The 15864-nt window shown below is 32.6% G+C and overlaps 1 protein-coding gene across 2 annotated transcripts; it reads left to right on the top strand.

Moving 5' to 3' along the window:
* The first annotated feature begins 4457 nt into the window (after positions 1 to 4457).
* On the top strand, positions 4458 to 5325 carry LOC132796129 (uncharacterized). Of its 2 annotated transcripts, none has more exons than XM_060807180.1 (2): positions 4458 to 4596; positions 4644 to 5325. In XM_060807180.1, the coding sequence occupies exons 1-2, from the start codon at positions 4539 to 4541 to the stop codon at positions 5246 to 5248; spliced, it is 663 nt and encodes a 220-aa protein (XP_060663163.1). In that variant the 5' UTR covers positions 4458 to 4538; the 3' UTR covers positions 5249 to 5325. The 2 variants fall into 2 exon arrangements, with proteins under 2 accessions (XP_060663163.1, XP_060663164.1); XM_060807181.1 differs by having other exon boundaries at positions 4462 to 4596; positions 4659 to 5325.
* Positions 5326 to 15864: the final 10539 nt, after the last annotated feature.

Raw genomic sequence — 15864 nt, 5'->3', positions numbered from 1 at the left:
TTCGGACTGACTCGTTGGGGCAATTGGCTGCACTTGCGTTGTGTTACAACTGAATATTGAATATGAAGCGATTGCCGGCCACGTTTATAAATATTTGATGTGACGCACACACTCTGACACACACGCACACACACACACACAGAGACACACCTGTAATGTAATGTGTGTAATTGCGCACTATCGTATGTTAGCATACTCTGGCCATATCTATATCCATATCCATATCCATATTGCTCGCTTTGTTTACGGGCGACAGATTTAATAAAGCTCTTCATCTCTCTCCCTTTCAATAATAAAGAAATAAAGTGCTAGAGATAACTTAGGAGAAAAGTGCAAGAGAGTTAACTCGACTGCGAGATACGTGTTACACATTTTGCAATAAGAACAACTAAGAAAGCTGCAGTCGAATATATTACAATATTATATATTTCAGTATTTTTGGTATATTAATTTAGTATAATTTCCGAGTGTTTCACTGCTATTGCAAATCGTCGGCTATCAATTGAAACACTCGGAAAATATACTTAATTAATATACAAAAAAAAAAATACTGAATTATATTCTAAGTTATATTTCGTATATTGAAACACCATAACGATCAACATATTTTATTTACCATAAATATACCGAATTAATATACTAAAAATACTAAAATAATAAGAATATAAGATATATTTGATATAGAGATATACCACTACAATCAACATATACCATATACCATAAATATACTAAATTAATATACCAAAAAATTCTAAAATATTTTCTGAATTATATTTGGTATATTGAAACACCATAACGATCAACATATCCTATTTACCATAAATATACCGAATTAATATACTAAAAAAATACTAAAATAATAATAATATAAGATTTATTTGATATAGCGATATACCACTACAATCAACATATACCACAATACCATAAATATACTGAATTAATATACCATCAAAATACTTAAATATTTTATGAACTATATTTATTAAGCGATGCACCACAACAATCAAAATATACCATTTACCATAAATATACCAAATATATATATCAACAAATTACTAACAACAAAATCCATATTTCGTATGTCGATATACTTCTACTTCTACATTCAAAATATACCGAAAATTGCCAAGTATACCAAATATAGCGTAGCTCTTTTTAGTCGTCATTAATATTTTGCATACAATTAAGTATTTTTTAAATACTACAAACTCTGAAATGTATGTTGAAAGTCAAAGCAATGAGTAAAGTAAAGTCTTTGCGATCGGCGTGGGTAAGATGGATTGAAATGACTTTATTGTTTGCTTGGCATACCCTTTAACGCTGTGCTTAGTGCCGGGTATAATGAAAGAGCGAATAAGGGCATCGCCTAAATTCAGAAATTCATTGACTTCCTTTCCTTTCGCTGATTATCCAAGCGAGTTGTGGAGCCACTCAATGACTCCAACTCTCTCTCTCTCTCTCTCTCTTCGACTCTGAATGTGAATGTTCGTTGTTTCTTCTTACTCGCATTCAGCCCTTCGTCCTTCCATCCATTGCATGTATTATTCAGTGAAGCGCCGCTTCGGTTATTGTATATCGCGAGCAGCGTTTGCCGCAAATAGTTTCATTTTGTAGTCATTGTATTTTGTGCCCGACTCAGCACAAAGATCCCCAACCAAAATTGGCATAAATATTTGAGCACCTTTCTAGTTGGTTGGCTGGATGGCTGCCTGACTGGTTGAAGCTCCTTTCTCTCCCTCCTCTCCCTCTCTCTCTCTGTCTCCTCTTGAGTTGCTCGCCAGCAGCTGCTCCTTCATTCCTCGAGAGAGATATTTTATTTGATTTCTCGCTGTATTTTCTTTAGTTTGCTTTTTGTGAAATGAATGAATGGCAATCAATACACTTGAATCCACTTGCATTGATTCATTTTTATTTATTTAATTAATAACTCTCTTTCAATCGTTCGTCCACGTTTCTTGCCACACACACACACACACACACACTCACATACACAACAATTTGCAACTTTAACCAAAAGTTAAGCTTTGGGGCGAGCGTCGTTGTTCCCTTTTGAATCATTCAACTTGGCAGCTATAAATAATGAATGAAGAATGCTTCAAATGTTAAATAAGTAACGTAGCAACAACTTTTCACCTCTTACTTTTTATTTGCAAATATTCAAACGCGTTTCATCGCTTCAATTTCATATTTAAATGCATTCCGCTATATTTATAATTATACTTTAATTATTCAGCCTACTCATTTCTATTATATGAATATACCAAATTTAGCCTGCGGTATATCTTAGTATTTTTTACTACGTCCTACTCATTCTTAGTATATCAATATACCAAATAAAGACTGATGTATATATTAGTATTTTTTAGTACAGCCTACTTATTTTGATTATATGAATATGCCAAATATAGCCTGCGGTATATATTAGAATTTTTACTACAGCCTACTCATTCTTAGTATATCAATATACCTGCGGTATATCTAAGTATTTTTTACTACATCCTACTCATTCTTAGTATATTAATATACCAAATATAGACTGAGGTATATCTTAGTATTTTCTACTACATCCTACTCATTCTTAGTATATCAATATACCAAATAAAGACTGATGTATATATTAGTATTTTTTAGTACAGCCTACTTATTTTGATTATATCAATATGCCAAATATAGTCTGCGGTATATCTTAGAATTTTTTAACACAGCCTTCTCATTCTTAGTATATCAATATACCAAATATAGGCTGCGGTATATCTTAGTATTTTCTACTACAGCCTATTCATTCTTAGTATATCAATATACCAAATATAGCCTGCGGTATATATTAGTATTGTATACTACAGCCTACTCATTTCTATTATATCAATATACCAAATATAGCTTGCGGTATTACCTAGAATTTTTTAACACAGCCTTCTCATTCTTAGTATATCAATATACCAAATATAGGCTGTGATATATATTAGTATTTTTTACTAGAGCCTGCTCATTCTTAGTATATCAATATACCAAATATAGCCTTCGGTATATCTTAGTATTTTCTACTACATCTTAGTATATCAATATACCAAATATAGACTGAGGTATATATTAGTATTTTTTAGTACAGCCTTCTCATTCTTAGTATATCAATATACCAAATATAGACTGAGGTATATATTAGTATTTTTTAGTACAGCCTACTTATTTTGATTATATCAATATGCCAAATATAGTCTGCGGTATATCTTAGAATTTTTTAACACAGCCTTCTCATTCTTAGTATATCAATATACCAAATATAGGCTGCGGTATATCTTAGTATTTTCTACTACAGCCTATTCATTCTTAGTATATCAATATACCAAATATAGCCTGCGGTATATATTAGTATTGTATACTACAGCCTACTCATTTCTATTATATCAATATACCAAATATAGCTTGCGGTATTACCTAGAATTTTTTAACACAGCCTTCTCATTCTTAGTATATCAATATACCAAATATAGGCTGTGATATATATTAGTATTTTTTACTAGAGCCTGCTCATTCTTAGTATATCAATATACCAAATATAGCCTTCGGTATATCTTAGTATTTTCTACTACATCTTAGTATATCAATATACCAAATATAGACTGAGGTATATATTAGTATTTTTTAGTACAGCCTTCTCATTCTTAGTATATCAATATACCAAATATAGACTGAGGTATATATTAGTATTTTTTAGTACAGCCTACTTATTTTGATTATATCAATATGCCAAATATAGCCTGCGGTATATCTTAGAATTTTTTAACACAGCCTTCTCATTCTTAGTATATCAATACACCAATTAAAGTCTGCGGTATATCTTAGTATTTTTTACTACACATACTCATTTACAGTATATCGATATACCAAATATACCTTAGTATTTTTAAATTATGCTTGATGTATGTACATATAGTATATCATATATGAATATCATATTTGTTATAATCAGCCTGATCAGTTATAACACATCGATCTATCAAATAAACCCTTTGGTATATTATACTTTTTGTATTTTTACTTTATATTTTCATATATTAAATATGTGTTTCATTCCTTGAATTAAATATTTAAATGCTTTGCGCTTTATTTGTAATCACACTTTAATTATAGAGCCAACTCATTTATAGAATATGGATATACCAAATATAGCCTTCGGTATATTTTAGAATTTACTAATAACACTTCAATTAATTCAATCAGCCTAATCAGTTTTAATGCATCCAATATACGAATTATAGTCTTTTGGTATATTTTAGTATTTTTTCGGTATGTTCATTTAGTACACTTGAAGAATAATTTCGCACTGTTTTGCTTTGTTTCGAGAATGAATCAATCACATTCGATTTATTACTTGCTTCCACTTTTTTCGTGTCGAGTATTTTCCAAATGAATGTCAAACGTAGTAGGCCATGGAAATGTGAGTAAAGTGCTATGCTCGACAACAATTTAGAGTCAGTCAGTTGGCATTTCACTGTCGACGCGTTTATTTCAATTTTCTAATTCACAAATTGTTCAAAATGAGTGACGAAAATATTTCAGAAGAAAATAAATCAGCTGCTGCTGGCATCACTTCGGGTAAGTTGAGATTCAAAAAGAGCTGAGTGATAAATAAATAAATAAAGAAAATTCAATTGCAGATGCAACAAAATCAACCGAATTCGATAATCATGAATTACCCTGCGTGGGCATTGTGACCAGCGATGGCGTTGTGATTGCTAGCTGCAACAAATTTAATGGCTTCGAATCCATATCAAATTCGAAAGTTGTGCCCGTCACCGATCAAATTGTTTTGGCGTACACGGGTCGCTTCGATAGCTTTCTATGTGGCGCCGGATTGAAGCTGCACGCCGACATGGAACTGGATGACATTGTCTTCAATGTGGCTGCGAAGATTAAGGAATTTCCACCGACATCAGCGTTCAAAGCGCTCTTCGTTAGCTTTGCCAATGATGAGGGCAAAATGTATCTGGTGGATGACAAGGGACAAACTGTTGCTCACACTACTTTGGCCGTTGGCTGCAATACGGATATTTCGAATGTGATTCTGCAGACATTGCATACGCCATCGTTGATCCTTTGGCATGGCATCTGCTTGGCCATCGAGGCCCTCAAGTTGGCCTGCCATCCGTGCAAACTCGATGCTTGTGATTTCGATATGTGCGTCATTGATAAACATGGCTATCGCCATTTGCAGGAAAACGAGATCGAGTTGAATCTTAATCGTTGAATTCGCATTGCAAAGAAAATCAATTAAATTAAATAAATCAATAAATTATTTTGACTATTTCCCAGTTATAATATATTCTTCGCTCTCTTCTCTTTGTTACTACATCCATTATTCCCTTTCTTTTATTTTCTATATCTTTTGTTTATTTATTTAGTTCTATATCATTTGCAGACTTTATATTCATTTATTAGTATTCTCTTATAATTACGACTCGTCTTTTATTGAACACAAGTGTCTGTCTCACTTAAAGCGAGAGAGAGAGAGAGAGAGCGAGAAGAGAAGTGTGACCAGACATAGCAAAGGAGACAAAGCCTGAGTTCTCAAACAACCAGAACTAAAATGGACCTACACAGCCAATGGTCACACCTTAAGTTCGCATACCAAAAATTAAACTGCATTGCGTATTTGACGACAAAATTTCCACATTCTTTACTCTTTATATATGACTTATTTTTTCAACTGTTAATTTCCTTGTTTCTGTCTCTATTTTTATATTCATAACTATCTCATGTTTCTCTACATTTTCGCTTTTCTCTTTGTTATTTTCTTTATAGTTTTTCTTTGTTTTCATTTGCTCGCTTTCATTCTATATATTCTTTCGGCTTGACTTCCTATTTTCCCTTCTTCCTTTCCTGTCTCTTCTCATTACTCGTTCTCACTCGCTCTCTCTCCTTCACTCTATGTCTCTCTCTCTCTCTTGATCGCTCTTTTCTCTTTCTCCTTTTTGTTTCATCTCCTATCGATAGCTATTGCATTTCCCTCATATCTTTTCTTCCTCTAATTTTATTGGGCGCTCAAAAGTATGCAACACATTTTCACAATTCAATTCTTTCGACTTGACTTTCTATTTTCCTTTTTTCCTTTCCTCTCTCTTCTCATTACTCGCTCTCTCTCTTTCACTCTATGTCTCTCTCTCTCTCTCTCTCTTGATCTCTCTTTCCTTTTTGTTTCATCTCCTATCGATATCTATTGCATTTCACTCATATCTCTTTTTCCTCTAATTTTATTTGGCGCTCAAAAGTATGCAACACATTTTCACAATTCAATCACTTGCAATTTGCCTCAAGCGCGTTGCTCATTTGCCTTTTTTACGCTGTGTGTGTGTGTGTGTGTGTGTGTGTTTGTGGCGATTGTAAACAATTGTCAGTGCTGGACAATGGAGGAGAGTGCGAAAGTCAGTGTGGTAGAAATGCCAAAAGCCAAATGGATTTAGGCAAATCAACACTACAAATAACATGACGTTGTTACTGTTGCTGTTGGCCTCTTGCATTGAATGCGATTGTGCGAGTAATTAACAGCTGCATACGGGATGCAACACGAGGGGGACGAAGCGCGAGGGGATGAGAGATGACAGAGCGAGTTAACAGTTTATTTGGAGTACTTAAACAACAGTTGAGCCGATGCGCATTCATATTGCGGCATGTTAAGCCCAAATGTAAGCAAAAATCATTATGGCTTTGTTGCCAATTATAAGCGCAAAGCTTTCACTTCCCTTCCCTTCCCCCTTCCCCCTTCCCTCTACTCCACCCTCCCCCGCTGTGTGTGCGTGTCTGCGTGTCTGCAAATGTATCTGCGTCTGCATATGTAAATGCAATCAAATTTGCAACGGTCATTTGGCCAGCCAACCGTCCAGCCAATCTAACGGCTATCATGTGGCATGTGTGGCATGTGCCATGGACGGGGCATTTATGTATTCATAAAGCTGCCGCTTCTGCCACTGCCACTGCTACATGCCACATGCCACATGCTACTGCTGCTGCTTGCAACTGAATGATGTTTACCTCATAAATAAATAATTGTTAAGCGCAAATATATACACACATCTCTCTCTCTCACTCTCGCATTTGTGGTAGGCGTGGCAGCAGCCGCCGCCCTCTCTTTCGCAACAGACAAATTACCAGCACTCAAAAAGTAGCCAAAAAATTTCTTCAGCTCGCTTTATCAGCATTCCACACCTTTCATCCTCACTTTGCAGACACAAGCCACAAAACACAGCAAACAAAACACAACGCACAACGTATTAAACAGATGCAAATCTCGCCTTAAAGCAATCTCTGATATACTCTCCACTTGCAGTTATATTTTTTATTACAATTATTTTACTGATTCGTTGAACTGTGTTCCTTGAAATAGCAATGCATCAGACGCAAGTATTTCTTTAATTCTTTTAATTTCAATTGAATTACTGAATGAATTCTAAACAAATAAAAACAAAAATTATCAACTAAGTAAATCTACAAAGCAAATAAAAACATATATCAAGAAAAGCTCGAAAAAATCTATTTATTAAATTGAAATTATAAAAATCATGCAGTGTAGAATAATGGTAAATTATTTGCGTATTTGAGCTGTCTTTTATTTGGCCCTTAACCAAGTTTAACCTTAAATAAAGATGGCTTAAAAAGTGAGTGATATTGTATTAAAGTAATTTAATACAAAAATATTTAAACAATAATTTCTTAGCACTCTTAGCTTACTTAGAAAATTCTATACGATGGCTTCAAAAATATATGAAGTTGTATTAAAAGTATTTTTAAATTAAATATAATAATAATAAAAATGTAAGCAATAATTTCTTAGCACTCCTATATGAAGTTGTATTAAACGTATTTTTAAATTAAATATAATAATAATAAAAATGTAAGCAATAATTTCTTAACACTCTTAGCTTACTTACGACAACTTTAAAAATATATATGAAGTTGTACTAAAAGTATTTTTAAATTAAATATAATAATAAGACAAGTGTTCGGCTACCTTTTACGATTTATATCATATATAGAGACGTAAAAAAAAACCATTAATTAATGCGATAAACAAAAATTAGATATTGAATTGAATACATCAAATTATATTCAATTAAGAAAACTCGTTGGCATATCTACGAAATGTGTAATTTGCTTAAATAATATACGCTTTGATTTCTTTTCAGAAATCACAAAAGTTTTAACCATTGAAAAATAGAGAAAATTGAAATTGACAGCAACAGATGGAAGGTATGTTGAATTATTTTCTATGCTTGCAAACACTTAACCCCAATAAGTATGCAATGATTTTTGTTGAGGTTTTAAGTGTAACAGAAATGTATAAAAATGAAATGGCAACAGATAACAGCAGATCGGATTTACGATAACATTATAGAAACAATTGCATGTTGAAAATACGCAATTAATTATGGCACATTCATATTTGCATATGTGTATGTGTGTGTGTGTGTGTGTGTGTGTGCTGCAACTGTAGCGTATATTCTGTTACACGCTGCTTCACAATAATGCGCTCTGGCCAAGGCTTATGAGAAATAAAAGGGGACTTAATATTTTTATGTTTATTTCACATGCAGCGCTTTTTGTTCTTTTTGTGCAAATGAAAATCTACTTATGCGACGATTGCACGACGATTGACTTTGTGTGTGTGTGTGTGTGTGTGTGTGAGGGAGTGAATGTGTGTGTATGTGTGTGAGTGGTTAACATTTGTATACGCAGCTTATAAGCGGATTATACGGCCAGCCTATCAAAAGGTAGGCTGAGCTTTTTCCTTTTTGTTCCCTTTTGGTTGCGAGGCAGCAGCTTGGGATGCAACAGAGCGTTGCAACTGCATGTTGCATGTTGCATGTGCTAATTGCCGACAACGATGGCAAATTGATGGCAACTTTAAGCAGCAATCAAGTTGAAAGACACAGACAACACGACGCAACACAATGGGGAAATAAAAACCCAAAATAAGTTGCACTCTAATCGCCACAAAGTGTTGCGGCAGACACATGCGGCAGATGTCAGCTTGCACCATGTGCGAGTAGTCTATCATTATACTTTTTACTTTTCTATCACCTTTTTTTTTGTATTTTTTGTTGCCCACTCTTTACCACATAGCGAAAGAGAGCAACCACAGCAGGACCTTCACAGTACAACACTGAATGCAGAGTCTTAGAGAAGGTGAACGGAGAGTTTTTTGGCCGCCCGCACTTGAATTAAACATCTTACGGTGCTTATTTCCACTGCTCCACTGAATGCGACCAGACATTCCATATGCAGCAACTACACTGAGCAAAAATACGAGTACTTTCAACAAACATTATTGCAACTAAAAATCTGATTAACTTTCCAACTTGATTTCAATTAATTTGTTCATTTTAAATTTTAATCACAATATTTATTACTTTACTGCATGGTAAATATTTAATTATTTCTAGAGTTTTATGGAGATAAAATTACACGCAAAACAAGTTTGCAACATTAATTTAAGGGCACATTGTACTTAAGTGCAACATTTTTAAAGTAATCATAAGTGCACACTATAAAGATAATTACATAATTACTTAATTATTGATGAGGTTATTAGGGAAATCCAAAAAAAATTAAGTAATATAATATTATTTATATGATATATTTTAAATAAGGTAGCAGACAAAATTATCTGGAATATATCAACGAGAATACTTTAATAAATATATCAAATAACTCTAATATGTATATTTGGTATATCTTTGTATTATTCGGTATATTTTAATAACAATGCTTTATACCAAATAATTCTAAGATATATATTTGGTATATTTTTGTATTTTTCTGTATATTAATTTTGGTATATTTTAATAACAATTCTTTATCATATCAAAAAATAATACTAAGATATATAATTGGTATATTTTGGTATTTTTGTATATTAATTTGATATATTTGAATGAATATACCAAATAATACTCAGATATATATTTGGTATATTTTATATTTTTCTGTAAATTAATTTGGTATATTTTAGTAACAATTCTTTAACATACCAAAAAATAATACTAATATATATAATTGGTATATTTTGGTATTTTTGTATATTTATTTGGTATATTTGATAGAACATACCAAATGATACAAAGATATATATTTGGTATATTTTCGTATTTTTTGTATATTAATTTGGTATATTTTAATAACAATTCTTCAACATACCAAATAATACTAAGCTATATAATTGGTATATTTTGGTATTTTTGTATATTTATTTGGTATATATAAGTGAATATACCAAATAATAATAAGATATATATTTGATATATTTTTTGTATTTTTGGTATATTATTTTGGTATATTTTAATAACAATGCTTTAATCAATATGCCAATAAATACTAAGATTCACATTTGGTATAATTCAATGACAATACTGTCATAAATATACCGAATAATACTAAGATGTAAATTTGGTATAATTTTGTGTATTAATTTAGTATATTTTAACGATAATACTGCACTTTTTAAGCTCGATTCCCGAACTTATTGCAAAAAGGTTCATTAAACTGCAATTTCACCAATTTCTCTCAGTGTAGACACACACATACATATGTATGTAGGTGCATGCACTCTCTGTCTCTCGCATAGTTGCAGTTGTCTACACACTTGTGCTAAACCAATTTGTCTGGCTGCTTGCGGTGTGTGTGCGCACTTCTCTCCTCCTTTGCGTGTGTGTGTGTGTGTATGTGTGTATGTGTGTGTGTATTTTGTATTTTGTTGGCAAATATTGTTGTCTGCCTGGTGCTGTCGAAGAGTTTTCTCTCTCTGTCCCTCTCCCAACATAGTACATAGAACACATTTATCGATAGTTTCGCCTTTAACTGCAATTTCCTCGCATTTTATTGCTGATTTCCACAGACACAAACACACACAGATTTCTTATTGCTCTCGCAAACTGCTCAAGCTGCCCTCTGGGACTGAGGCGGAGACGAAGGCGGAAGGCGTGTGGCCACATTACAAGCTGAGCAGCAGCTGCGTCTTTGCAGTTGCTTTGCTCATTTGTGAGTGCAACAAACGGATATGCACGAATTTTGCCAGCCGCTTGTTAGCACAAATTCAGATTAAGTATACGATGAGGAAGGCATTGAATTAATAGTTTGTTTCATCAAAGAGTTGCAGCTCCAAACTTTTAGTATATGAACAACATACAATTGTGTAAAGTTATTTTAATTACACTCGTATTTTTCAATTTTAAACGCACTGCTATTTTAAAGTTCACAGCTCTATTTAGAGGTTTTATTTTAACACACACACATTTGATACAATAATCATTTAATTTTCTATTAATTCAACATCCAAATTCCATTATTACTTAACTTTATCCCATATAAGTAATGTGAACACACGTTTTCCTAGAGACCGCCCGAATCTTTTTTTAGCATCGTATTACATATATTTCATTTTACTATGTTATAGTTACTATTATGCATTCAGCCTTTTTAGTAGCTTTTTAGTCGTATACTTAATTTTCTCTATAGAAATGTTATATTTAGAAGTTTAATAGTTAAATTTTTCAAACACGTGTTTTAACATAATAATTATTTTACACACTAGAATATTCAACATTTTAATGACATCTATTGTTAATGTTGTAACTTAAACTAAATAAGTATGTTAGCATAAGAGGCGTATGCTTAATATTTGCTTCCTTAACATACAAAAATTGCAATATTGAAAACAATATTTATTTTTACAATTCCAATGATAACCATTTTTTTTTTTAATTTTTATTTGATTCCTATAATAACGATATGAGAGGCATACTAGGCGTATGCTTAATATTTGCAGCTGAGCTCTAAGACTTGGTTTTGTTTGTTTTATTATCATTATTAATGGTTGTTTCTACAATAACGATATACTTAATATTTGTGGCTTTATGGTAAGTCCACATAATTGGCACCTGATTCAAAACATTATTAATTTAATATTTTACAATATTCAACATAGTTTTGAATTATTATGTATAGCATGTTTTTACTATGACTATATATGAAGGTTACTAGGCGTATGCTTAATATTTGCAACTCTGCTTTAAGACGCTTTGTCTTAGAGAAAACATAATTTGCATATAAATTATCGCAATGTTTATTAAATATTTTACAATATTATTTATAGAAGATGTTTATACGAGGCGTATGCTTGATATTTTACATATTTATTTAATATTTTCCAAATATATTTAATATTTGTTGTTCTTTTTTATTATCATTATTAGAGATTGTTTCGCAAATATCGATATAAGAGGATTACCAGGCGTATGCTTAATATTTACAGCTTCACCTTAAGACGTTTGCAGTTTTATCTTAAATAAATGCATAATTTAACATTTTATTTATACATTATTTTACAATAAACGATAACCTATTATAGAATATTATTTAAATTTATATTATTTTTTTTTTTTTTAAATTGTTAGATATAATTAAAATTAACGTTAAGGCCTTTAGCTTTTATTATTTATATTTATACTTTACATATTTAAATATTCGAATAAAAACTCAATAACTAAGCAAATTTTGCTAGAGTATCTCAAGGTTTTGATTTCCATCGACTCGATTGTAGTTGTGTTTGTTGCCTGGGTTCAAATTGTAGTCATCGTCATCGTCGTTTTCGTCGTCGTCGTCGTCAGAGTCAGAGAAGTCGACGGCACTTGCTTCGTCTGAGGCTGAGGCTGAGGCTCATAAGAAATTCATAAGTATTTCCGCCTCTGTGATTTTTGATTCGGTAATTAAAATGCAACTGAGATTGCGCTGCACACACACACACACACATACACATTCGTATGGTATAAGAGGAAGTATTTTTCATTTGCTATGGTTTTATTTGTTATCGTTGTTGTTTGTGTTTTCGGTTTTTGTTGATTTACTCTGTACACACACACACACACACACTTGGGGCAACTGTTATGGCAGGTGTTCGATTGCTATGGTTACTCCCAGGGGGAGGAGGGGGAAAGGTGAAGTGAACTCTGTAGTCTGGTCTCTTCTGATTGCTTTAGCGCATTGTGAGCTGAGCTTTGATTACTCGAATGGTTTCTAAGCACCTGGCGACGCCGATTCACAAATGCAACAGTCGCAAAACGCATTATCTGCTTCAACTGGCAAGTGGACACGAAGTGGCAGCAACATCAGCAGAAGAAGAGACGAGAAGAGAAGAAGTGAAGAGGAAGGAAGAAAAAGAAAAAAAGCGAAGCAAATACCACGACAACAGCAACAAGAGTAAAAGCGAAACACATTCTGCAATTTCATTTACAAAAGTTTATCTACAAGTGCGCGACTTGTGTGGCCGGCTATCAACGTGTGGTGGAAAGGGGGGGAAAGGGTATCAGGTGGGTGGGGAGGGGGACATCAGGTAGACAAGTGGAGTGAAGAGCTCTGCACAGGCCCAACGCACACACAAATCCGCAATCCAGCGAAAAACTAATGGCATCAAAGAAGAAAATCAAATATTGCTCGAGTGCCACTGGCAGCACAATATCCAGCAGCACTAAGGGACGGGTATGCACGACTATGAGATACCCATTTAGCAAAAAACGTAAACTACAAACTTTGTGCAAACGAAAGGAAATCACTTGGAAAGTGTTTACTACATTTTTTTTTGTATTTTATTTATATGAGAAATTCATTTATGTATTAGAAACGTGTTAAATTGTATTTTATAAATGATAGTTATAAATAATGCACTGTATTCTAGCCCTATAATTAACATTGTTGAATCATTAATCCGAGTCGAATTGATATTATATTTTATTTTTTTTGTATATATTCTTTTTTTCCATATTCTACAGTTTAATCAGCTGTTCTATTGTCTGCATTTTGTCGAAAAGTTTATAATACTAATTCAATTTGTATATAATAATAATCATTATATTCTTAATACCCCGAAATTAAATTCGAGCATGAAAGGGTTACAAAAATTGTAAACTTCGCGTTTGAACTTAAAATACAAAAACCAATTTCAACTTCTTTAATTGGACTATAAAAATATTATATCTAACATTGTTTTTTTTTGTTGAGAATTTGAGCACTTTATTTATAAAAATATTTAATAAACAAATTTATAGTATTAAATAAAAAGAAGCAAATGTAAAGAACATAAATTTCAGTGAACATCATTATAATTTGATATTGGAAAATATACAAGAAAAATTAATTGATTTAAAAATTTAATTAAAATGGAAGTATATTAATAAATATGCTAGATTTCTTATGGATTCAATGATAACATAACTTCGAGTAAAAGTTAAAAAAAATAAAATTAGTTGTTAAACAAGAATATCAATACTGAAGAGGAGACAACGAGAAATGCTCGCAACATTTTGAAGCTCGAATTTCTGAAATAAAAAAGTAATATAAGAATTCTTACAAACAGACTTAGATAGAAAGCAAGATCAACTAATAAAGCTGTACTCAAAAGAAGAATTTTAAATGGATTACATTAAACAATACAATATTTGAAAAATGCATTAAAAATTGAACCAAACATTAAATTCAGATTAAATGAATCTATTGTATTATTTATTTATTATATTAGTACTGAAAAAAGTTGAAAATCATTCAAAATTAAAAAAAAAAAAAAAATTTTTAAAAATCGATTAAAAGTTGAATATTAATAAAATGGAAAATCCGGCAACATTTTGCTTAATAAAAAAATTTTAAAATCGACAAAAAAATGCAAACCAAGCAAAAAAAATTACTAAAAATCGTATAAAAACAATAAAACTTCAGATAAAATTAATTTATTTTATGTACTTATTATTTTAATACTGAAAATAGTTTAAAATCAATCAAAATTTTCAAAAGAACAAATTTGAAAAATCAACAAAAATTTATATATTATTAAGAAATAAAAATCGGTGAAGCATTGCCAAAATAAAATATTTACTTTATGATTATAAAGCTGCCACTGAGCCGCCATACCCTGTTACCCTATGTGAGTTGACGGGTATAACAGACTCGACAACAACAACAACAACAAAAAGAAGAAGAGTATAAGAAAACATGCAGATGGTCCGTCAAAAGTTTTGGCTGTAAGTCGCGAATGATAAACCGCAAAAGCAGAACGCAGAACAGAACGCAGAACAAAACGGAACGGAGCTAAGGAGGAGCCTCAAGGAGCTGTGCTGCCTGCTCCCTTCAAAGACGCAGCTCAATGGCCAATGAAGAAAAAAAAAATGAAGAAGCGAATGAGAGGGCGAGAGGAAGAGGCAGAGGCAGAGGAGGGGCAAAGACGGAGTCAGGCGAACGAGTTTATATGATTTTGATGAATTTCCGTGGCAACGACGCCAAAATGAAAATGAAAATGTTCCCAAGCGAAGAAGGAGAGGGTGGAGAGAGGGGAGAGGGGAGGTGGAAGAGGCTACCGAGGGGCACGCCTCGATAAGTAGCAGTTAGGATTTTGCTGCTCCAACATCCGCGGTCGTGAGAGAACGTCTCTCTCTCCCTCTCTCTTTCTACCTGCTTTCGAGTTTAATATTAGAAATTGCAGCAAAGATGATAAAAAAAAACTAAATAGTAGAAGTAGAAAAAATCCGCATCATTGCGGACAAACGCTGAGCCGGAAGGAGCGGGGGAAGGGGCAGGGAGACGACTTGCAGTGGCACTGCAAAGTAATTTCCTGCAATTTAAACTTAAGAAAAATAAGGAAGCGTCTTTGATTTCCGTGTGAAATGATGTGCGCTGCGCCTTCGCGGCATCCAAAAGGATGCTTTCTCTTCTTCTTCCTCGCCAGCTGCAACTGCTTCACCTGAGTGAAGAAAAATCTAATGAAGATTTAAGTTGATTTGATTTATTATTTGCTCTCCCTCTCCCTCTCTCTGTCTCTGTCTATCTTCT

Source organism: Drosophila nasuta, chromosome X (genome assembly GCF_023558535.2).
Source record: "Drosophila nasuta strain 15112-1781.00 chromosome X, ASM2355853v1, whole genome shotgun sequence".
Classification (NCBI taxonomy): domain Eukaryota; kingdom Metazoa; phylum Arthropoda; class Insecta; order Diptera; family Drosophilidae; genus Drosophila; species Drosophila nasuta.
This window is presented reverse-complemented; position numbering and strand designations above follow the sequence as displayed.

Bases quoted from the DNA above. Each gene is read 5' to 3' on its own strand.
- LOC132796129 (XM_060807180.1), top strand. From the start codon at position 4,539: ATGAGTGACGAAAATATTTCAGAAGAAAATAAATCAGCTGCTGCTGGC. The intron at 4,597-4,643 runs GTAAGTTGAGAT...AAATAAATAAAG, and splicing joins TGCTGCTGGCATCACTTCGG to AAAATTCAATTGCAGATGCA.